The sequence below is a fragment of the Pezoporus occidentalis genome, unplaced genomic scaffold, assembly GCF_034315485.1.
Source record: "Pezoporus occidentalis ecotype Australia unplaced genomic scaffold, CSIRO_AGI_Poc_V1 ctg185, whole genome shotgun sequence".
In the NCBI taxonomy this organism is placed as follows: Eukaryota; Metazoa; Chordata; class Aves; order Psittaciformes; family Psittacidae; genus Pezoporus; species Pezoporus occidentalis.
Genome location: NW_026913693.1, coordinates 142,959 through 168,944, shown reverse-complemented (window position 1 = coordinate 168,944; position 25,986 = coordinate 142,959). Strand labels below are relative to the sequence as shown.

Below are 25,986 nucleotides of genomic sequence, written 5' to 3'. Positions count from 1 at the left end.
AACTACGGCATTCTCATAACTGAACCCATATCCTGCTTGTAAATGAATATCCTGCACAGAAAACAGCACTTCAATATAAGCTATATGACTAGTCATCCCTCAGTGATACTGAAATGGTTTATAATCACAAAAGGCTAGAACAACTTTTTAAAAAAAAAAAAAAAAACCCAAAAAAACAAACCAAAACACAAAAACAAAACAAACAAAAAAGCCAACCACATACTCCCCAAAAGAAAAAAGTTTGCTTGCTATTTTTGCTTCTCAAATACATGTTATTCTAAAATCAAAAGATAATTTTGAAGGTCACCAAGTTGTTTATTTAGCATAAGAGACAAGAAAAGTAAGTGTCAAAGTAGTGCATTCCTTATCAGGATTCATTCTTGAAATATACTTTTACTATTAAAACTCCATACTTGCCACAGGACAACCATTAGCATTATTCCCAAGGTTCACCAAGAGCCCAGCACTCAGAATAAATATACAATTTGTAGCACAAGAAGACGTTTTTAACTCATGCACCTGTTTAAAAATTAATCACCTTACACATTCATCTTCCGGTTTTCTCCAGCAGCATACCCACACAAAGAGGAAAAAAATCAGGAGGCCATTTCACCATCTTGCTTTAAGTATCTCTCCTTTCAGTGGTGTTTCAGTAAGTGTCACTATGATTATACACAAGCGTACAGACATTACCGCACCAAAGAGCTCTATATGAATTCCCTAAAGTTCTCTAACTCATACACATTGCCTCTCATATCTTTAAGTCTCTGGAGGTAGGAACCAGGAGTTTGTTCCCCATCCAAAGATACATGCCATTGCACTGCAGATGCCAATCTACAACTAAAGGAACTAGGATAACAGTACTTGACAAAGTATTTGGTGTTCCTAAGATTCTCAGAATCATTGTGGATTTTGCATTTCCCTTTCTCAAAGAGAATAATTTAGATTCAAAAAGAAGGTAAAACAAAAATCAGCAGCATTAGTCTGAAGAACCCAGAATATTAAGAAGAAAAACTGACAGATTCTAACCCGATGTGGGAGGAAGCACAGAGGAGAGGGAAAGAGCAGTACAGAAATGTTAAGAACCAATATGGGGATATTTTTTTCAAAAGTCTTGCAAACAAACAAACAAGAAACCCCACAATTTAACAGAGAGAGAAAGGAATTAGTCAGGTATGCATCAGTGACAAAGCCAGAACGCACTGAACTTATATATTACATTGCATGAAGTATGTATTTCCACATTCTATATTTACATTATAAAGATAAAGCAGTATTGCATTTGCAGTAGCACTGATGAAACAAATGGTTTTCAGAAGTCAAAAGACCTGCCAGACACTTTTGGTAGGCTATCAAAAAAACGCAAAAAAAAAAAAAAAAAAAAAACAATAAAACAAAAAAAAACAAATCCCTAATATCCTTAGGATTCAATCCTTGAAGATGTTCAGTTGCTCAAATAAACACTCAAGCTAATGCACTATTTTTAGTGCATGAAAGAGATACATGAAGCATAGACAAAAGTCTAACAGCTGAAGTTTATGCATTCCAGATGACCTTTTTCCCCTCTTACTTAAGTGACTGCTCTTCCAGGTGACTTTTAATGACGACAGAACCACAGAATCTGGATAATTTGGGTTTCAAGGGACCTTCAAAGGTCATCTAGTTCATGTGATATCCTTAAACACACATTCTAATGATCAACGCAAACGTCCTAAAGCATAACACAAATGCATGCTGCATTAGAATTCATGCTTATTAACACAACTTACCTGCAACCCTTAGCAAATTTGCAAGTCCCAAGAGCTTAGCGGACTGTTTATAGTTTGTTGACATCTGAGCAAGACAGTCCTTGATGAGACTAAGTCGATCCGAACATAAACGCACTGTTGAAAGAAGAACAGGTGTTATGGACTGTACAAATGACACCTACTTTGTATTCCTGGCTAAACAATGCAGGCACAGAAAGAGTGTTAGGGAGTACAAGAATGCAAACACAATCTGAAAACTACCCCAAGGTTACTTGCAAGCAGATCCTCAATTATACCTATGAACCAAAAGTTAAAATAATAGTACAATATATCCAGCCCAAATCCCTAACAAGTCAGGCTGGGAAGAAAGGAAGGAAGAAAAGAGAGACTAACCTGAATGAAAACTTCTTTGTTTCAGGTTTTCAGAATCAATGTTTTTACATTTATATGACTAACCATATCTTTTCTACTTTTTTTTTATTATTTCTGCAACAGTCACAGGAAGACTGCTGAAACAGACACTAACTTTCGTTCAGGATGTTATAAATAACTAATATTTCATGCTACATTTGATTTTAGGGTGGACAGGATATATCAAAAAGACTGAAAGAAATGTTATAGGCAAAGTCTTCAGGCTGTTTTAATTCACCAAGTATTAAACATTGCATAATTTAATATCATGAACCAGTTCCAGGGCTTTTTTTAGCTAGTTAGTGGGTGGCTAACTTGAGGCTGCTGCTTTAAAAAGGTAACATTTTCATGAAAGTTCTTGGAACACAGATGAACAGCATGCAGATCTTCCACTTAAAACTCAGCAAGACATTAACGTCTGCATAGGGGATGAACTCTGCATTAGCAAATTGGGCTTTAAACATGGTATCAGGCCTCCCAAAAAGGGCGAAGAAGCAATCACATAATGCAAATTCTATTAATAAATTATGTAAAGCAAATTAGATTAAAGCTAATTAAGAACAGAGGAGCAGGGAAAGGCTACACATTTACTTTCATACTCAATATTCTATCTCACACATATTAGTATACAGCAGCAAAATGTTTTCATTCACTGTTTGCACAAGCAAGGACTTTTTTTTTTAAATAGCTAACGTAACCAAAAGTAATCTGAAGTAATACAATGGGTCAAACACTTTCAGTAAAGGTGGACTTTTCTTCACCTCTTATGTTAATAAGGAGTCTCCAAAACAGATTTTATTAAAATATATTGTAATAATAGTTCACAACCTTAACTGCTGAATTTGATAAAACATAAAGGGATGAAGCTCTACAAAAAACTAAATATAAAAGTGCAAATTTGTCTTCTGCTAAATCTTACTGTTGGAATAACTGATCCTTAATGGTATTTTAATGATATTCTAGCAAAGTAACTGACTGTTTGAAGGCTTTCATTAAAACTTTAAAACAGAATGTTAATCTTACAAGAGTAATTCAATTTACATGAAAGATACTGAAGAAAGGATAAGCCAGGATCATTAACAAATTTACAGGTGTGATTTCACATATGCTAATTAATCTAGATCAGCCTTATTACACATACTGTTAATGCACAATTATGTTCCCACTTTTTTTAAATGGTATCTTCATGTCCACACCAAAAAAGATGAAGAAAATGTGTGCACTTTTCTACAGGATGAATAAGCTGACTAAAAATATTTTTTACCTAGGAGTCAACTGCAATATTGCAGGTTCTAGAAGCCAGACTTAACTGACAAATGTTAAGATTTCTGAATATATCATATGAGCATCAGCCTACTTTGAAGTAATACTTCGGATTAAAAGAGAAGAGGAAGAGAAAACCAAAGTAAAGTAACAATAGACACCAAGAACATGCTTTGTTTTCTATAGACCCAGCTGTGCTTTCTATAAATCACGGTATTTCTCTGAAGAACACCAGAAGTAAAACAGGACCATCATAATGTTTCATTGGTACTCAGTGCTCTTGTCAGCCTTTTCAAGAACTTTCAGCATCAGGGTTTGTGCATTTTCACATAGTTGCTGACATGCTGCAGATTCCAGCTTCACTGTACCCGTGCAGCCCACGGAGGACCCCAAAGCGAAGCACAGGGATGCTCAAAAGAGCCTGTGACGAGACAACGTGTGATGAACTGACCACAACTCCCACTCCCCTTCCCCCTGCACAGCTGGGGAGAAGGAGATAAAGAGCTTGGGAGTGAAGTTGGGCCTGGGAAGAAGGCAGAGGTGGGGGGAAGGTATTTTTTTAAATATTTATTTTCAATTTCTCATTATCCTACTCTAATTTGACTGGCAATAATCCCCTCCCCCCCCCCCCCCAAAAAGAGTATTTTGGGGAGTTTGTTTTGCCTATGATAGTAACTGGTGAGTGATCCCCCCCTGTCCTTATCTCAACTCACGAGCCTTTCATTCTATTTTCTGCCCCCCCCCCCCCCCCCCCCAGCTGAGGAGGGGACTGATAGAAAGTCCCTGATGGGCAGTTGGCATCCAGACAGGGTCAACCCACAACGAACTCTGTTACTTTGGCACAATCTATAAGCAATAAAATATGATGCAATATATTCAATTTTTTCCTTTATCTCATTATCCATAATCATCTTTTATTTTCAACTTCTGTCCAACAACTTTCCAGATCACTGGACTGAGAGCTCCAAAACAGATTTAAAGTTTTCAACAAGTCACAGAAGGAACACCTTGCAAAAGTGCACTTCCAGTGTTTTATATACTTCAAAACCAAACAGCCCAGTGGAGACATGAGAACTGCATACAAACGAACTACCACTCTCCCACCCATTATTTTAAAGCTCAGCAGCAGATGAGATGGTGCAGATTATTTTGCAAATAAAAGCTGAGCTCAAACTACTTCTGGTGAGGTCAGTTGGAGCTTCAGCTACTCAGTACTCTAAAAAGTCCTGCTTAAACTAAGTCCCAGAACACAGATTCTATATGCAGACATTTTTATAATCTCACATCAACTGAACAATGCTTCTAAACAATCGTTTTTTGGTATGTGCATGCAACATTCACACAGCAGTAAACTAGCTGCCACACATACGTATGCCTGTGATTCAACTAATCATATGAAGAATAAAAATATGCAGTACCTTGTAGCGGTAACATTTTCACACCAAATTCTTCTAGGTAGCCAAGAGCACGAATGAGATCTAGCTCCTCCTGAATAGCACTTGGACAGTCTACAATAAGTTGCAGACAGCACCTAAATAAGAAAGAAAATCTTTTTTTTCAAAAAGCTGTTGAATAAACTTGAATTGTGGAGGGGCAATGGGGGGCAGGGAAAGCAGTAGTTTATTGTGCTTAAGAATTGCCAAAAAACTCACTAGTCCTGTAACACATACTGTAAGTGTCTGGGACTGTATCTCTGTTATGGCTTGCTAAACATTGTAACAAAATTCTAGTCTTGGACCACCACAGACTTCAACACCTACTTATGATAACAACATTACCTAAACCCTCTTGGATTTAGGCCTGCAAGAAATTTAATGAAAGACACTGAAAACATGTACTTAAATACATAATCACTTAAAAAATTATTACTCTTCTAATCATTGCATTTTGGTGTTGCCACATACAAGAACATAAAAGCAAGAATCTAAGAATTTAATTGAAAATGAAATGTTAGAGCCGTTGTTACATATTGTTTTCTCAAGTAGGTTCACAAATGGAAAGAAAGATTTAAAAAACCCAACAAAACCAACCACAGAACTGTTCTGAAGATGAATTAATGCATACAATTACTAACGTTTTAAATATTTTAAAATCATATGTGTTATGAATATTATATTGACATAATCAGCTTTTAGATTACTGTTTAAAATAAAACACCCGTTCTGGTACAGTGTGCTCATATGCAGATTTATTAATACATGTTTTAAAAAAAGTCCACATGCAAAACAGGCTCAGATTTCAAAAGCCTCATTCACCATGCACATTAAATCAGGAAAATATATTATTTGTGCAATTTGTCACATGGCTTTTAGCTCTACATGTTTATTAAGAAATAGACATGTTTACATCAAAAATACAATTGTATGTGAGCTATATTCCCATCTGAACATTTTTTAGGAGCACTGAGAAACACTTCAGGGTAGAGGTTAAAACAGGAGTGAAAAGAAAGAGAGCTAGCTAAAGAGAAGATAAATATGCTTTGCCTAAAACAACTCAAACAGGAAGGCTAACAGGAGACCTACACACTGTGATAATCAGTAATGGAAATTAGTTAACATGAAACAACTGTCTGAAGAAAAATCAGAGACGGACCAAAACACCTTACTAAATGGAATAAACACACAGTGAACATTTATAACAAGTATTCGAGCTATCATCTGCGTATTTTGAGGAATCAACATAAAACCGGAAGATAAATTTGACCCTTATGGTAAATTAAAAACAATGATACTTTTATATTTCCAGAGCCTGCTAGTGGAAAAGACTCTCAATAGAAGACTGAAGAAAAAGAAAAGTAAATAAACCCTAATTTTATGATGACATTAAATCAGGTTTTCATACTGATTACAGAGTAACAGAATCATAGAATAGTTTGGGTTGGAAGGTTTAAAGGTGATCTAATCCAACTGTCCCCTGCAATGAGCAGGGATATCTTCAATCAAAGCAGGCTGTGTGCATTTCAGATGGGAGAGAGGGACGATCTTAAACGAATTAGGGAGAAGCAAACAACACTTCTTCAGTAATTTTCTAGTTAAGTTATGGAGAATATAAATGTCACTCAAGGCAAACTGTAAAATTGTTCTTCCTTTAATCCCTAATGTAAAATACATGATTTTTCAATCCACAGAACTTCACAGTAACAATATTTTATTGACAAAAATGCCTTAATTTGAAAAAGTCTAATTTATTACAAACAGTTTGACTGTATTACTGTAGTCACTACTCAAAATGTTAACATGTATGTACATACTATTACGGGTCAAGATGGATTTGTGTCTTCAGGGGAAAAAAATAATCTTTTTTTCTGTAATTAACAGATAAGTATACTCATGTCTAAGTGAAAGCAGTACTTTATAAATATATGTGGATGCGGATGAAGCACTCCACAGACAGATAAGAAAAGCCTCACGCTCACAGGTCCTTGTTCTCATGGGTGACTTCAACCACCCTGACATCTGTTGGAAGGACAGTACGGCCCGGCACAAGCAATCCAGGAGGTTCTTCGATTGTGTAGAAGACAACTTCCTTCTGCAAGTAATAGAGGAGCTGACAAGGAGAGGTGCCATGATTGACCACATGCTCACCAACAGGGAAGGGCTCGTTGGAAATGTGATGCTGCAGGGCAGCCTTGGATGCAGCGACCATGAGATGCTCGAATTTGAGATCCTCAGGACAGTGAGAAGAGCGTGCAGCAAGCTCACTGTCCTGGACGTCAAAAGAGCAGACTTTGGCCTCTTCAGGAACCTGCTTTGAAAGGTTCCATGGGATACAGCCCTAGAGGGCAGAGGGGCCCAAGACTGTTGGTTGATATTCAAGGATCGCCTGCTGCAAGCTCAGGAGTGTTGCATCCCAACTAGAAGGAAGTGCAGCAGGAGGGCCAGGAGACCTCCTTGGATGGATAAGGAGATCCTGAGGAAAATTCAATTGAAAAAAGAGGCTTATAATAAGTGGAAGCAAGGACAGGTGGCATGGGAAGAGTACAGGGATATTGTCTGGGAAGCTAGGGACCAAGTCAGGAAAGCTAAGGCCCAGTTAGAATTAAACTTAGCTAGAGGTATTAAAGATAACAGGAAGGGATTCTACAAGTACATAGCAAATAAAAAACAGACTAGAGAGAATGTAGGCCCCCTCAAGAAGCTCTCGGGAGAAACAGCTACACAGGATTTGGAGAAGGCTGAGGTTCTGAATGAATTCTTTGCCACAGTCTTCACTGGCAAAGGCTCTGACCACACCACCCAAGTCCTGGAAGGCAGATGCATGGACTGTGAGAATGAAGACCTTGTGCCCACTGTAGGAGAGGAACTGGTTCAAGACCATCTTAAAAATCTGAACGTGCACAAGTCCATGGGTCCTGATGAGATCCATCCATGGGTCCTGAAAGAGCTGGCAAATGAAGTTGCGAAGCCGCTGGCCATCATATTTGAGAAATCATGGCAGTCAGGTGAAGTTCCCCATGACTGGAAAAAGGGAAATATAAGCCCCATTTTCAAGAAGGGGAAAATGGATGACCCAGAGAGCTACAGACCACTCAATGTCACCTCTGTGCCTGGCAAAATCTTGGAGCAGATTCTCCTGGAAGGCATGCTAAGGCACATGAAAATCAACAAGGTGCTTGGTGACAGCCAGCATGGCTTCACTCAGGGGAAATCCTGCCTGACCAATTTGGTGGCCTTCTATGATGGGGCTACAGAACTGATGGACAGGGGTAGAGCAGTTGACGTCATCTACCTGGACTTGTGTAAAGCGTTTGACACTGTCCCACACAACATCCTTGTCTCTAAATTGGAGAGACATCAATTTGATGATGGGATGCTGGGGAAGGACTCTTCATTAGAGACTACAGTGACAGGACAAGGGGTAACGGGTTAAAACTTAAACAGGGGAAGTTTAGGTTGGATATAAGGAGGAAATTCTTTACTGTGAGGGTGGTGAGGCACTGGAATAGGTTGCCCAGGGAGGCTGTGAATGCTCTGTCCCTGGCAGTGTTCAAGGCCAGGTTGGACGAGGCCTTGGGTGATATGATTTATCGTAGGGTGTCCCTGCCCACGGCAGGGGGTTGGAACTAGATGATCTTAAGGTCCTTTCCAACCCTAACTATTCTGTGATTCTATGTGTCTTCCTCTGTAGTTGACACAAGTATTTCTGTGTGATTATGAGATTTTGCTGGGGGGGGGGGGGGTGTTGATTTGTAGTGTTTGCTTGGGAGCGGGAAGGGAGTTATGTCTTAAGAAAAAAGGAAAAGCCATTTGTATTAACAAAACAATACCAGTGAAACAACATATTCTTAGAATAAAAGGAAAAGGCTGGAAATATTAAGAAGTCTCTATTTTAAATATTTAAGATAAGCCAAGGCACCAATCTTCTACATAGGTAATACCCCATTATTTTACCTATCTGCATCTAAATTGTAAAAGAATATACTTCCGTATCTAAATCTACACAAGAATGAATATCCATCTCACCCACCCACCGCAACCTCCAAGGCTGCTCTATGCCTGAATCCCTTTCTCAAGAAATATTTGGCTTATTTCTTAATGTAACAAAGAGAGACAGACAGCCTCAAATGAACTCCCAGAATCAGGAAAGACCAAAGTAAGAAAAGAAATTAAACAATCAGCAAAATGCTATTTTCTATTGTTATAGTAACTAGGGCCACAATTGTGGTTCAGTGCTCTAAAGTGGAAAAGGTTCAAATGCCACACATAAAAAGCTTCTTATCCACAAAAACTTACATGCTTCTTCTTCTTTAACCTGAATTCTGTAGCAGATCATTCAAAAAACTCCTACAGAAGCCAAAGATATTGTTTTCATTTACCATGTAACTTTACATGAAGAGAAATAAATCCAGGTCAGATTCACCCCTTCTTACAGGGAAAACAAAATCCAAGTTTCAATTAAAAGAGCAATATATATTTATGTATGATAATGGTAAATATACCTTGCCAAATCCATACAGCTATCAGTCAAACTTGTTGAAGAATTGAAATATTCTCTGCTAGCAGCCAAAACTAGTTCAACACTTTTTGCATAGCTGACTCGGTACTGCGGCTTCCCTTTTGATGAACTTGGTAGATCCACTGACCAAATACTGCAATGCATCATTTGCCCAGCCAAGTGGATATTGTCTATACTGCTTGAGCATAAAAGACTTTCCGTGAATATCTAAAAGAAAGAACAATAATTCAGTAATCTGCAGCAGCAGCTTCAGATAAACTTACTGCATTATATGGAACCAACCGCTTTGAATAAAAAGGATCTTTGAAATCAAAAGAATATATATAGTCTAAGCAGAAAATGTAACTTCTACAAGGAGAGTATTCCCACTATTTTTTTCAGCAAAGCTGAAATTAACTAGTAGCTGGTTACTTCCACTTCCTGAAGAAACTTATTAGCTGCCTTTTTACAGTATGACTTTGAGATCAGATATTATTTATATCTACATTCTGAAGTGCTAATAGGATGTAAGAATTTGAAAAGGCAGCTCAGTACTAGCACTCTAAAACCAACAATATATGAGAAGAAATTCTGTATCCCTGAAGAACCTAAAATATTCAGAACTGAGCATGTAAGAAACTAAAAAGCATTTTAAGTTTCAGTCAAGACTGTCTTCAAAGAATGCATAATAATATAATGTTGTATCTGCCACTAAAGACCTGTTAATTTTCAGGTCAAAGTTTTGCCCAGTTTTAGACACAAAATTCTCTCTATTCCTTTCGAATTTTGTTGGGATTTTTTGGTGTAGGGGTTTTTGTGCGTTTTTTTTTTTTAATTTATTTTTTAATTCTGTTTTATTTCACCTCACTCAGTATTGCCCTACTGAAGAACAACATACACATTTAACCACTTCAGGAAACAGTGCAGCTGCAACAACATGGCCTTTAATGAAGGTTTTAAATTTCGTAACAAATTAAATTGGATCAATGAATCATAGAAAAGCCCAGGCTGGAAGGGACATCTAGATCATCTGGTCCAGCTTCTGGGAAAGAAGGCATTGATCCAATCACATCTTCAAATTGAAGTATTTTTCCACTAGGATGAACCTCTCCGAGTCACCTCAAGTACTGGAAAGGAACAGAGTTGACAGTGCTTATTAAAAAAAAAAAAAAAATCATATGATTGGATCATCTTCACTGTCACAACATAATAATCCTCAAGGAGCACTGAAAGATGCAAAGCATGATAGCTGATCCTTCTTCCTTAAAGGCCACATACATAAAATTTACCCTTCTCAGAATTTATGGACATGAAGTCCTTCTTCAAGAGAACAAGAATCACTCTGCATGCAAGCAGATTTTGAGTAAGCATACTAAAAAAGATCCCATAACAAACATCACATGGGACTGCAAATCCCTACTGCCTCATCAATTTCCCAATTTTGAGGTTATCAAAGCATAACTGTGTACAACAGCACTACATTTCAAAGCATTCCTAGACCATTTCATCAAAATCCTTTGCTGTGAGTTGGCTTTGGGTTTCTTTAATCACGTAGTACAGAGGTTAGAAAACAATTTAATATTACTAAAAAAAAAAAAAAAATCAGAGCAAAGCAAATATTATTTTTGAGTGCTCTATTAAGTTTTTTACATGCACTTAAAAAAAACGCACCTAGTACACTAACGCATAGCCTATCACAAAACCATGAACCCTAAATAAACTGCAGTTCTCTTTGAGCAACTTCAAATTGTACAGCTACAGAGAGTGACTCTCTTTATGTGTAGGTTGGATAGCATTACTTTTTCCCCTTAGTTTTTTTCTAATTTGCTCTCAGAACTTCTCCCAAGAGCTAATCAGAGTGGTAGCCATAAGCAATTAAATCTGCAAACTATAATAAAACACTCTCAAACTTCTGACTATTTAAACACAGACTGTAGTGGATATGGCACTGTTTCTGTAATAAACTGGAATATATTTACGTGAAAATGTAGATAAACAATCCATGTCACAGCAAGCGACACATCTAGATCAGTTTAATAGCTGTCCTTCGCAAGTATTCATGACATAAGTTTGGTGTTTATGCACATGCAGGATTTCTTTTTTTTTCTTTCAATGAAATTAGATATCTCCCATTGTTTTATTTCAACTACAAGCAGTAAAGTCCATAATCCTATAATGACCTTGGCTAACATTACCAACTAGAACTTCATGTTTCAAAACTACTCAACTTGACCACACTTAGCTAAAAATTTCTTTATTTTTAAGTGTTTATTACTAAACACATGTACATAGAATTATGAAGTCTCAAGAGGATGACTCAATTTTAAAAAAGATGAACTGCAGTAAAAGATAGAGAGGACATCTATTAGAAGGGCTTTTGATGAAATGAGTTCACACCGAAGTTTCTGAGTTGAATGAAAGTATCTTAAAAGAGTAGAAAAAACAAGCAACAGAACACATGAAAACATATTTATATTTGTGAGCAACAATATGAAGTGAGAATCTGTACCTTACCTGGGACTTAAATTGGTAAGAAAATATAAAACTTACCTCATAACAAGAATCTGAATGTAGGCATGTATACACTTTTTGCTGCATGTCCAACATGTCCTGGAGCAATTCCTTCCAGTGTGTCTCACTGACTGATGGTTGCCTGCAAGCATTTTAAAACTTAAATATTCTCTTCCTCAATGAATTTAAAGAAAAGCAGTAGAGAACACTACAGTTCCATCACAAAAATTACAAGTTTCCCCAAACACTGTTTCAATCTTTAACTGGACTTTTAACCAAAAGTGATTTAAAGACAGAACGCTTTTAATAAAAATTAATGTTAAAACAGTGGGATAACATTATTTGATGACAGAAATGCAGTACCCAAAGTGCTTTTTCCGATTGCTTAAATCCCGTTCTTGTTCCACAAAAACCAATCTTTCTCAAGATCCCCCAAGTAGGTTTTGATAATTTCCAGTAATACCTCAGAAAGTTGTAAGTGCTGTCTTCCTGCTGATCCAAGAACAGCTGGGTAAAACCAAATTTGTAACAGCAACTGAGAATCATTAAAGTCCTGTTCATTGTATGAAATCTCAAAGGACTAATCAATTGCATGCAATCACAGGAGAATGGATCTGCAAGTTTATTATGCTCTTTAAATTAGGAATGTATTCAGATTCTTCACCCTCTGGATCCATGGATCTCTGTTTATCCACAAAGCTTTCTATACAACTTAATGTACCCTATAAAAATTTTTACTAGTAAAAACACTAAGGAACTTTTTTGACATTACCTTGAACCTTTCAGATTTAAGAAACAGACTTTTTTTAAGCTACAAAAGCTAGTCCAGCTAGTAGTGATTTTCTCATGTGGCTAATAGTGATTTTCTCATGTTTCATTTCAGCAAAAATCATTTCTCTACAAAAAGTGAAAAATCAACATTGTCCCTACAGGGGCATTGACTTGACCTTTAAAAAAAAACAAAACCAAACAAACAAAAAAAAAAAAAAACCACCAAAAACAGCAATGACAAAAAAAAAAAAAAAACACAAACTAATCTTTTTTTAGAAGTCTTAAAAAGCTTTTGGCATATCCAAGCTAAGCACTACTCAACCACCACTGACAAAATGTTGTGCATATTTACTTTAAATAAAAAAAAAACACCACACACAGTGACAGCTCTTTTTCCCAGGGTTCAATCTTTGTATCTGCTTATGCCAAGGACCATGTAATAATTCATCTACAGTTGGAAGGCAAGTTAAATGAAATAGTAGTTAAACAGAAAAATTCAAAAATTATACTGGAAATATAAGCGGTAGAGTCAATACCTAAAACCAATAAATTATCCTATTACAAGAGCTTCTGAGAAAACACACACAAAAAAAAAAAAAAAAGTATTATTTTACAAATCCTACACTCTCAATAAAATCAAACATGCCTTTAAAGGACCTCATTTCATAGTATCATAGCATATATCGGGTTGGAAGGGACCTTCAAAGGTCATCTATCTCAACTTTTACTGTTCATCATCTTGCAGTATTTTGCAGCCAATATGCATTTTAGGCTTGTTTACCTGAACACAAATTTACTGAAACTGAAAAAAGTTTAAAGCAAGACAGAGATTTTTGGACATGGTGAACACAGCCAAAACACTAATCATGTTAATCATCAGTTTAAACAAATGTGTTTTATGTACACCATGCTCAGTTTGAACATCATAGTTCCCTACTGCAACAGGCAGCTATACCCTCCAAGGTTAAGTACTGTTATGTTACTGCCCTTTCCCCCTAAACACCCATTCCCCTTTGAATACTAACTTGCGACCTGTGTGCCTTGTCAGCCTAATCATCAGCTTCCGTGCCTCCTCCACGTTGTTCTTTGTGTCTTTCACAAAGGAAACAGGTTTCTGAAGTCCATGTTTCTCCAACAGCTCTGACACGCTGTAAATGAGCAATCAACCTTTTTGAATCCTGCACAGTTGTACAACTACCATGGCAGCAGCCATCTTAAAGCTGTTTCTGACAATGTACTGCAAATGTAAACAGTCTCTGTAAAATCTGTAATAGTACAGATTAGCCAGAGTAAAATCATTTACTCAAAAAAAATTAATAGTATAGAATAAATGTGTATCCCCAATAACCTGATCAGGCATCTTCACAGCTTTTAGTTTTTGATCACTCAAAGCATTACAGAGTATCAAGATCAAACCAAATTCCCTGGGCAACCTTCTTCTGCCTAACAAATAACCCAAACGACACAAACAAAACACAGAACCCCTCACTTTAAGAAAAAATTCTGGGCAGTTTTATAATATTCAGATAGCTAAAACCATCCAAAATTTCTAAGTTCTGAATACAAAAACTTACAGATTAGCTTGTCGAGAGCACTAAACACATGATAAATATTCTTGCTGCTTTCCTGTTATAAAAAAGTTCTTCAGTATGCTGGTGACTTCTGTAACAATATACTATTTATTTTAGCAAAATTAAATACCTAAGAATTCGCTCCAGTTCATCTACATCATCATGAAGAGTGCTAGTTTTATCTGTTTCAGGCCTGCAAAGATATTGTACAATTAATATTTTTTTTAATATTTATATCCATACTTCTTGTCATTTCTTCATGCAATTCATATTACATAAAGATAAGCTGTTTGAAACATTCCTTTATGAAAATCAAATACATGTTTGCATGAAAATATTAAAACTGTTTGCTTCCTATTGGAAGTACAGCTAAAATTGAGAAGGTCCCCCGGTCTCCCAAAAACACAGCTTTTCCTTCTTCCTCACTTTTCTCAGGTTCTCTCCTTCCTATGTGTAAAAGGTACTAGGAGAATAGTTAAAATCTCCTCCTCACGCTTTCACTTTCTCAAGAGTCATTCGCCTTTCATATAGATCTTCTATACAGAGACATCTTTCACAGGGCCATGTTGCTGCTTATAAACCAACTGCAAGATGACAGTAACTGTAACAGGACCAACAAGACCAGTAACACAGCACTAACACTTGGTTGCAACTCACCAGGCAATAAATCTCAGAAACTAATACAAAAGCCCTGGTCTAGGCTGCTATTTTAAACCATGCAATCATGCTTTGTTTCATTATCTGGTAGAGCACATACACAGCACAATCATATGTATATACAGATGACCACAGCAACTCAGACAGGAAGAGAATATTCCAGCAATATTATCTACCCTTTAGTGATTTAAAAACAATTTTTAAAGCATTCATCCACAACTATATTTAGTGTATCCAAAATATTTAGAAATAACAAGCTGAAAATCTTTACCCATATCCTCTTTGAGGAAGGCATTCCAAAATATCATAACAGAGAGCGAGCTGGTCATCTCGGTCGCTACTATAAATACATTCCAATGCTGTAATCATAAGCTGGTCTTGATCAGGGATAATTTTTTGCTGACACTAACAGGAAAAGGAAGCATATTATTTTTAGTTTTCTGTTTCTATTTCAACAGTTTATTCTGAACTTAAAAAGATGTGAACTCCAAGTGAATAAATTGTCTCTAGTTGTAATTAGAGAGTTTCTTGATAATCCTTAGTTAAGTATCTGTTGAAGGTACAACCTGAAACATAATTCAGGTATTGCAGACACTGAAAGGACAGTGATACATCATTATACACATTTTGAATTTGAGAGGTGGAGAGGGTGCAAGACCGAAGAAGGGAACTGCTGCAAACACTTGTCAGATTTATTTAATGCATACAACAGTATTGATATACATAAAATAACTATGGTTTTTTGCTTCACTGGTTGATTTCTGCCCATACACTTAGAATATTCTTATGTAGCATATGTAAGCTTATGTGCCCTAGAATAATTATTTAAACTGCAGAAGCAGCATGAAACACTCAACCCTTACTCACTGAACTCTTGGCCCCATCCTAATGGCCCTCATTTTATTCCTTACATTTGCTGGGGAAAGGAGAAGGAGGGAATAACTTTAAATCTACTAGTAAAATTCCTTAGGAAAAAAGTGAGATCATGAAACTTTCAGATCCATTTTTTAAAAAGCAAGTATGCCAGGAATTTACTTTAAACACATTACCAGAAATTACCTCAGAGAAGAATCTTTACAATAATTTGTTTTACTAGTTCACGATCACAATTACATTAGTTTGACAATCTCATCAGACAGTTTAGCAGCATTGTAACCTATGCTACAACACTTTTTAATTAATGTTTTCTAAAACATAACAAATCCCGGGTCCAAGAGAAGGGAAAGATCGGAGACAAATCCCATTTAGAAGATGAGCCAACCCTATTTATGAATTCACCTCTCCAGGACAAGAATTTCTAAAGAAACCAGTAGAATCATGAGAGCTCTATACTTACAGCAGGTTTTGAATTCTGAAATATCTTTAGAGGTAGAGTCAGATCTTCCTTTGCTAATGTTACTAAATATTCTTTAAAAAGTGAATTTGCAAGACCAGGGGACCGATTTTCACAACGGTGGAGAAAAGGGATCATCCACTGATAAACATTCTTCACATATTTTTCCTCAGAAGACTGGAAAGCACAATGTGTTACAGAAAAGAGAAAAAAAAAGAGCAAGTTCAGCTTCATTGTCCAAAACAAACAACAAAAAACAAAGAATATATTTTCATCAATATAATTGAAACAGTATCTTCACCTGTCACAAACAGCTGAAGTCTGACATTTACCACTGTTGCTCGCATCACTACATTATGAAGCACTGAAACAATCAGTCATCTTTCTGATACCCAATGGCTTGGGGAAACCAAGCAGTAAAGTAAGGAGTAAAGCTCACTACATGAGGAAAGCCTAGCTGTCTTCCTCCTGAAGAATTAGTCAAAGATTGGCTTGCATTCACATCAGAGTAGCATTATTTGCAGTAGGCCAGAATGGAAGACCTAAAACAACTGGTAAGTGGTTACATACATCCTAGCAAAATTTAGAAACTTCTGAGTATTCTCTGGTGCTTCCTCATTCTTCAACTGAATTTCAGACCTCTGATCAATCTCTGGCTATTTTTCAGATTTTCCAAGAGGTGTTTTTCTATTCTGAAATGCAATGCGCAGGCTGAATACAAAGAAGAAAACCACACATATGCTACAGAGGCAAATACTAGGATTTCTGCCAATATTTAAAGACACCAAAAAACATCCAAGACAAGCATTCAATGTTCTGGTATCTGCAGTATCATCAACAGCTACACTGAAGAACCTTTAGAAAGGGTCAATGAAAATGCAATATACAACTTTCAAAAGACTAGATTTGTTAATGCTCAACTCTGTGCCTAGGACAAAAAACAAACAAACACACATCACAATAAAAAAGGCACAGTAAAAGTGTTGAATTCTTGCTGAATTAAAGGTTTTTCATCAGAAACATATCAGCCACTAATGGCATCTTTATATAGAATCATAGAATAGTTAGGGTTGGAAAGGAATCATAGAATCAGAGAATAGTTAGGGTTGGAAAGGACCTTAACATCATCTAGTTCCAAACCCCCTCCACGGGCAGAGACACCTCACACTAAACTATGTCGCCCAAGGCTCTATCCAACCTGGCCTTGAACACCACCAGGGATGGAGCATTCACAACTTCCCCGAGCAACCCATTCCAGTGCCTCACCACCCTTACAGTAAAGAACATATATCCAATCTAAACTTCCCCTATTTAAGTTTTAACCCGTTACCTCTTGTCCTATCACTACAGTCCCTAAATATATAAACATACATAGGATCCAGGGTAACCCAAATTACTGGAAATCAAGATATACCGATTTATTCAAAATACTTACATTCTTCATCAATAGTCTCAGCTTTTCAATGTCTTTCATCTCTACAAGTTCCTTCAAAGTTAAGGTTCGATCACCATCAGTCTCATACACTACCGTCTCAAGAGTGATCAGGTTGTCACAAAGCACCTGCAGACCAGGAATATTCCTCTCCACGCCAAGACGAACAAGGGACAGAGCACAGTCCACCTGAAGGAAAAAAAAAAAAAAAAACAAACAAAACCCCTCCCCCAAAAAACCCTCTGCTGTGCAATTGTTCACCAAAGAAAAAAACTGAAGTCCAATCTTTGCCCTGTGTGGGCGTCTATTTTTTTTTTCTCCTTGTTCCTTTTGCTAATAGGCAGTTTTAAGTTCCCAGAAGTTTTATGAAATGTATATTCCTAAGTAGACTGCTCTTCTCAGCTTTATAAAGACCAAATAAAATGTTTAATCTTAGTGGATAATGTTATTATAGGCTTTTGACCCACATGTATCCTATTGATGTTTGTAAATTAGGAGAATACTATTCTTTCTGGAGATCACACACAGATCACCTCATCTCACTGCACTGAAAATGAAGGATTGTTTTAAACTAAGAAAATCAGATAACTGACTGAAGTTATGAATAGTTCTGCATGTAATGTGACTTCCCTACCCAACCATGAATTAATAATTTTAATTGTTGTCTTTTATTTCACAGAAGATAATGACAGTCTTTCTCCCTGGTGACTGAAGGCACCTTTATATGAAAGGTTTAGATTTCAAAGAACACAATATTGGGTACGTACCTAGTGAGGCAGACTTAATTCTGGAAGAGTAGAATGCAATTTCATTTGTATTTTAGTAACTTAACTGATCCTTGGAAGTTGCTTTTATTTCCATACCTACTGATAGGCTGTTAAGATCACAGGGAAATATGATTAAAGAGCCTCGGAGGACTGCAAACTTGAATAATAAAAGAATTTGCCCATCAGAACTAACTCACAATGATACTTCCAGTCAATCTCCTTTTATGCAGCTAAATTGGTCTGAGAAGCAGTAACATACTGGAGCACATCAGTGATAAGCTCTATTCTTACTTGCAATGCTTATCTTTACCACACAGTGTTTCCAAAACTTTTAAAATATGAAGAAAATAAAGCAGAAATAAGCTGCATGGTAGTCCCATGACAGTACTACATATTGGCATATGACAGTAAAACAACTGCCACATACCTATATACATATGACACAGTATCGTGTGAAAGATAATAAAACATGTCTCCCAATACTCTCTGCACAACATTCCCTCAGTTACAAACAAAAGTGTAATGGTAAACATTTTTCATGGACCTACAGGAGCGCTACTGTCAGCTACTGTAGTCAAGTAAAAAAGAATGTACCGGCTTCCTAGTCATTCCTATGGATCAATTATTTGGCTGAGCAAACTTTAGAACAAGCATAAGTACACTGCAAATGAAAAGCCAAATACTTCACAAGGCACACTGAGGATTGAGAAACAGTGTGTACTAGTGAGGGAAAAACGTCCCATTAATACTTGTTAAGACAGGATTCTGTTGAAGAAGGCTGATCAGCCTGCGGCAGCCATCACCATTTCCTTACTGATTTTCTCACCTGCATCGAGTATTTTTCAATTTCCTGTGCTCTGCTCAAATACCAGTCAGTAACAAGATCTACTGAAAGGTCAGCAGTCCTGTACTTCAGTAACTCAGGTTGTGTTTCATACAGAAATTCACCTTCATCTTGTGAAGTTGGTTCAAAAGTCATCCTTTAAAAAAGAAAAAAAAACAGATGTTTATGTATACATTTTCTCACATTCTTTTACATCAGTGTTTCCCTAAAAATTCTTGTTTTTTAAAAGAAAAAAAGCCCAAAAGATACAATTAACCTACTATCACACCAATAATCTGATGAGACTCAAATGCCAACCACAGTGTTAATTTTTATCTGCAAAGTAACCAGAAGGAGATTCCAAACATGAGACGGATCATGAAAAAAAAAAAATCTACTAAAGACACAGATATGCCCAACTTCTACTTTTCATCTGTTTCTCACACAGCGAAAAGCAGTTCCGTGATCCATTAATGCTGCTATGATAATATTACGGCTGACAAGTAATAAAATAAATACATCATGATTTCCAGAAGTAACCTCCTTCTCCCGCTCACATACATTTGCGAAAGTCACTCCTCGCATAATCCCGCTGAATATACTGGGTATTTCCCGCATTTTAAGAATGAATAAGTCAATTCTTTATCTGACATGTAAATAAATATAGAAAAAACTTTTTGCCTTTTCTATACACTTACCTGCATTCTGCTTTTTCACACCAGTCCTCCTCACGATGTTTCTGCTCATTCCAAGGAAGAATTTTCAATGTCCCCTTCTTGTAACTGGTATAACAGGAAAGGGAAGCTTCAGACAATATTTTAATCAATGAAATACAAAGCATCCACAAGTATTTCACTGAATTCATAATAAGCAATCCTTTAAGATTTACCACTTCTTAATGCAGATTTGCAAGTGTGATTTCGCCTGTATATTACCTCTACAAACACATATTCTACCTATACCATTGAAGAGCCAGTAAAGAAACTAATAAGTTTATTTTCTTACTGACCATACCTTGAAAAAAACAAAAAACAAACAAACAAAAAAAAAACCCCACAACAAATCCACTACAGGCTGTAAGAATTTTTATCACTTTGCAGTATGTGTTTTGTCTTCATATACTGTCATGGAAGACTGAAATGAGTAAAAACCTCTGATCTTCACATCTTAAAAAAAACCATACAATTCTTCAAATGTCAGCACAATCCTTGTACTGAAACGAAACAAGATATGCCCTGCTGTACTGATCTTCTTAATGAAGTTTAATGAGGTTTTCTGACGACGAACTTCCACAGTGCAACATTCTCTGAACACTGAGGTTGAAGACAAAAAAAATATCTGTTTAAAATGAAGATTAAGAACACCATGGCCTATTACCAGAATTAGTTATGGCTTTCTGTTGTAGGCTAGCTGTTTAAACAGCATGAAAACCTGAGAAATCCATGTCAAGCTACGCAGAAAAAAGTACAGGGAAGAAAACAGCCACATAGATTCTGATATTTGTAGAAATAAGAAACAAACTACGTACAAAGTAAGGACCATTAAAGTTTCAGCATACTAGAGCAATAAGCTGTTTTAAGTCTCATTCATTTTCTCTTGACCTTGATAATAAACGGCAAGAGGAATACTACATGGACAATCCCTATTCATAAATTAACAGCCAATACAATCTTCTCATCCCTTGACGGCAGCACTGTAAATCAGTGGAGTGAGAAAGTTATCTTTATCAGTTGAAGTGTCAAAGAACAGAAAAGCCAAGGAGTCATTAATGCTCCCTTCCAAAATATAAAATCAAGACAGCACAGTAGGTCTTTATCCTTTAACCATCAGTAATGCTCTCCTTTTCTATGTTCTGTAGCACATAAAACTGGACAAAATTTTATTGCCCAAGGCAATTTTTTTTCACAGTGAATTTTTTGCATTCACTCCCCAGTAGGCTTGAGAAGACATTTCAGGGGGATTGTTTGTTCAGCTGCTTTAGCCGAATTTTGTTTCAGGAGGTGTCTGTTCATGGCTCTCTCAAGTAAGAGCATCCCAGCTGAATAAGTCTTCCCATATAACCTCAAAGCCACTAGAGAAACTTCTGGGAAAGTTGCTTGGTTTGGCTGTTCCTTTACTGGTTGGCTTTGCTGTTACTGAGAGAAGTAAGTCATGTAAAATAGTAAAAAAATAGGTTTTTAATAGATATTTAAACTTCAATACTTTCCTTTTTTGGATAACAAATTACTGAAAGAGAAAATCCCTAGAAATAAGCAAAGACAGCAGAAGTTTCAAACACAAATTTAAAGCTGCCCATGAATGTATATGCAATCTGAATGGCCCAAGACATTCCAAAACTCACACTCAGTCTCCTAATGCTACTAGTCTCCTTTGCTGTCAAATGCTACATTGCACATGTCCTTCTTAAGCTGCCACATCCTGCATACTTGCCATAGACATCACAAAGTTACATTCCGGAATTACAACTTCAGTTAAGAATTTCTTTCTTAACAGATTCAGTAGCATAACAGGCTTATAATTCAAGTTGACAAAACTTGCAACTTTTCTTAACTAATGTGCATGATCAGCGTAAACTATATGTTTCTTCCCTCCACTTAATATTAACATGGTTGAACCATTTTCCTGACCCTGATAAACAATTACTGGAGACTAAACAGTTTGATTTTTATGCAAGCAAGAGTTATCCACCCAGCCTAAAATCAAAAGTCACTAGATGAACTGAAAGTCAACAAACTGATGCTATCACCTATCTGGCCCTTCCCTCTTTCTCCCCAACTCCTTTCAGAAAAAAAAACTGTACTTTCCTCTCCACATCTAAAAGTAGGCATTTTCTTCCCTTTCTTGTAGAAAAAAAAAAAAACAAAAAAAAAAAAAAAAACAAAAAAAAAAAAAAAAAAAACCCAAAAAAACACACACACACACAAAAAAAAAAAATCAACAAAAAAAAATGGGTTTATCTTTAAATTCAAATTGCTTCAAATATTTTCAAAAAATGCATTTTAAAATAGAAACCTTTTCAATTAACAGAAGTCACGGATTAACTTCTCCAACACCCCATTATGGGTTTTATATATATATCTATATATATCTATCTATCTTCAACTAGAAGTTTATTGCTCAAAAATTGCTTGTTGAAAAAGATCTCTCTCAGTTGGAGTTCCTATGCTTTGCTCTCTTTGACAGTTACCTTGCTTCCCCCTTTCCCCTCACTGCCAAACTCCACTAAGGTAGGAAGCAACGTGCAACTATGCCTCCCTCTGCCTACCCTAGGTACAACAGAAAAAAGTTGGAAACCAGAGAGACAATCAATGTGAATAACCAAAGGTAAGAAGTGTGTGATCATCCTGTCCTGGGTTCACACAGGTTCACATCCCCTCTGTAAAAGCCAGTGGAGACTGAAGAATACTTAAAGAAAGAAAACAATCAATACACTAAGATTGATATCAAGTTGTCAATTTTTTTTTCATTTCACTTACATAGCAAATTGCATTTCCTTGTTTTTACTTCCTGCAACACCGCAAGCACTGATGAGATCAGCAGAGCAACATTTAAGGTAAACAGCCAATACTCTTCTACAGCATATGCAGCTAAGCTGTTAACTATTCGCTGCACGACACTGCACGACACAGACGATAAAACACCACATATTTGGAATGAAGAATGAAAGAACTCTTGGAATAAAGTGCCATGAAACTCTACTATGTCTAGAAAATATCTAGTTAAGGAAGATTTGAGCCACATATCATAGACACTTGAGAACTTTCAGGCAGAAGTTGCAATGTGCTTGCCTATACCTATTTTTTTGCCTCGGCTCCTCCTGTTGTCCATTTGCCTTCTGGCCAGATCTACCAAGACCAATGTCATCTTTCAGCACAAGATTCTGCAGGAATGAAATTTACAGGTGTCCACACACATCAATTCAAGATGTTCTATAAGCATACTTCAAAAGTTTTGCATAAAAGCTTAGTAACAGACCCCACTATGAAATGCTAAAGAGAAGACTTTTCAGTTCATGGGAATCATCATGCCGTTCAATCTTGACTGGAAAACATCTACTCCAAGGTTAGAATTAATTACATCCTTTAAGTCAGGTGCATAGACAAGCCATGGAAAATTCTTTTTAAAGTATTTTCCACTCTGGCTCAATTTGTCATTTTGAAAGTATTCAGTTCACTATAGGAATAAACCGGGAGAAGCATTTTAGATTCTTAAAGCTCTCACAAAGAGTCAGAGCAGCACTCAGTGACTATCTATCTCCTCTAAATTCTAAAAGAAAGCAACATCAAAAAAAAGATACAACTGAAAAATATCTCATCCCTGAGAAATCAGCAATTATGAAAAGTCAATTGAAACAGATACATTTCTTGCTGAGCAAAAAATCATGAGTTCACACAAAAAAACTCCAGCAAAACCCAGACCACTCAGAGCTGACTGCTAAGTTCATTCACATTCTCAGCAATGCTAAGAAAAATTCATAACTCCCTCCTGTCTCCATGCCTTTCTCATTCTTAAGAGTTTAGAAAAATAATATTTGAATTCAAATACAAGGAATGGAATAAACCAACACCAGCATAGGCTGGAAGATCCTTGTACCTGAGTCCTTTATAAAGTCAAGGAAATTATTAAAATGCTGTATTTATCTCCCCATTTATTACAAGGTTTTTTCTTAACTGATACTTATGGTTTAGCACAGATTTATTTTTCCCTCAAATTTCCATTATCAGTAACTCCAGTGACTCATGCAGGAACAGAGAGCAGCAAAACTTTAGAAAAATGGCTGTTAAAATTGTAGCAAATCAGTTGAGAAGGATTTTAGGCATCAAACCACCACTGCAGTCTGCAAACTCAGAAACGCAGCTGAGACAGAGAAGAAAGACAGAGACATGAACACATATATGCAGGGCTTCCATTTTTCTATCATGCTTTTCTTTACAACAAGCAGCAAATCCTGCGTAACTGGGGCACATCTGAACCATGACATACACCCGTGCACACAGTGCATCAGCCTACCTGGGCTGGAATTGGTGAATGCTGCAGGCATGGGTAGCTTGCCCTATGTGCAACATACACTCTATGCTTCTGCATTCAGAATTCACTAGTGTCTGTGCTTATACTGCACAACTTCGTAGTTTTGTTGTAGAGACAGAAATCCCACAGAGGTCAGAGACACGTGCAGGTTAAGCCTGCACGAAATTCCAGATCTGGGGACAGATCACTGTCATCACTAAGGCAGACTGCCTTCTTTTCCTATTTAAAGAAACTATCAGCTGTGCCATACTGTAACTCTACACAAATATTAGCTGGTTTTAGCTGGTGTGTGTGTGTGTGGTGTATTTTTTTTCCATGTTTTTTTCTGAGGCACTGCTTCTCCCCCGCTTTAACTTTCTCTGCCTTTTCAGCAGTAGAATAAATATGATTGGAGACCAGTAAATTGACAAATTGCAGAGATATTCAACTCCATTTCTTCAAAAAGAGCTGGCTTTTCCTGCATTGCTGTTTTCATCCTATTGTTTATATTGGCTTGGCAATTCTTCCCATTCTTTTATTTGACAAAAGAGGTCCATGCTATTGTCATTTCCCTATCCTACCAACCGCATTTATTCAAACCTGTAGATTATTTTTCTCTCCAAGGACAGGCTTTCAAAAAGAAAGGTCTAATTCAGTTTTCAGGTCAGAGTCCCATTCTTTCTATTACCAATAGCAAAGGCATGTTGGGTTTTTTTTTCCTTCAAGCAAGTCAGTCTCAAAGACTCATCTAGTTGAGCATGAGAATTTATTTTTTTTAAATCTTTTCCTTTATAAACGTGTGCACATCGAATCCAGACTCCAAAGCAGTTTGGCAGTTGCGCAGTTTGCCCCAACACATCTATGAAACAGTATCTTTTTGCTGAAAGACAGGCACTTTTAAGAGTAAGTTTTGCTTTTTTTTTTTTTCTAAAAATATTTTGAGAGTAGGTGAATCTTTGTTTTGTTTTTTTTTTTAATCACATCATCAGCAAAAATGTTATGAACAACTCTGCATTTGAAAACTTGTGTGTCACATACTGGAATAGTTCTCAACGTAACGCATTTAAGTAAGGCACCAAGTATTGATCTGCTAGAGGTGACAAAGCTATATATGAAAGATATAAAAATGAAGTAGCATTTCCATCAATGGTTTTGTTATCCAGTCAATGCTTTTGAAGAATGTGCTTAATTCCAATTTTATTATATTTATTTTCAAAATTATTTCAAATTTAATTTGGTGATAAGAGGAATATAAAAGCCTGAGATTCAAATATTCTTTCACCCCTGCTGACACTTGCACACTTACCAGAATTTATGATATCTATATTTTACTATAGGTACACTGTAAATTATTTTAGATTTCACCTTCAAATCAGCACTTCCATAATTCCACTACATAGAGATACGGAGGCATGAAAAGTAGCCTATATTTAATACACAGACATATATATATGCAGGATGTGCAAGAGAAGTTTTTTAATTTAATCCAGAAACTCATTCATCCAAAGTCTGTATCTTCTCAAACAGCAATGGGGAAATCATTTCCCATTTCTTTTGCTCTGCAATTGTTACAGCTCTGGAATCGTTTTACTATGTCACAATTATTCTAGAACTGAGGATGAAATATAATAAGAAATGCATCCCAGATATTTAGTCTTAAACACCTATGTATTGCATTCTTCATACTGCATGAAAACATTCTTTTATACCATTACAGTAGTTTAGTAGTGAATTCTTAAATGCAACTATATAACTGAT

The 25,986-nt window shown here is 36.4% G+C and overlaps 1 protein-coding gene across 4 annotated transcripts in view; it reads right to left on the bottom strand.

Annotated features, from left to right (window-relative positions):
• NBAS (NBAS subunit of NRZ tethering complex) overlaps positions 1–25,986 on the bottom strand; it is a 180,741-nt gene that overhangs the window by 114,190 nt on the left and 40,565 nt on the right. For all 4 annotated transcript variants that reach the window (XR_009964271.1, XM_062615879.1, XM_062615881.1 and 1 more), the window contains exons 22-32: positions 19,920–20,003; positions 19,225–19,378; positions 17,635–17,820; positions 16,203–16,376; positions 15,138–15,271; positions 14,340–14,402; positions 13,664–13,786; positions 11,907–12,009; positions 9,361–9,584; positions 4,841–4,953; positions 1,770–1,883 (exon numbers count right to left, since the gene is read on the bottom strand). Coding sequence is in view for 3 of the 4 variants with exons in the window: in XM_062615879.1 (XP_062471863.1) it covers positions 1,770–1,883; positions 4,841–4,953; positions 9,361–9,584; positions 11,907–12,009; positions 13,664–13,786; positions 14,340–14,402; positions 15,138–15,271; positions 16,203–16,376; positions 17,635–17,820; positions 19,225–19,378; positions 19,920–20,003 (1,472 nt within the window). In the remaining variant the exon portion in view is untranslated. The remainder of the gene's footprint in view (positions 1–1,769; positions 1,884–4,840; positions 4,954–9,360; positions 9,585–11,906; positions 12,010–13,663; positions 13,787–14,339; positions 14,403–15,137; positions 15,272–16,202; positions 16,377–17,634; positions 17,821–19,224; positions 19,379–19,919; positions 20,004–25,986) is intronic.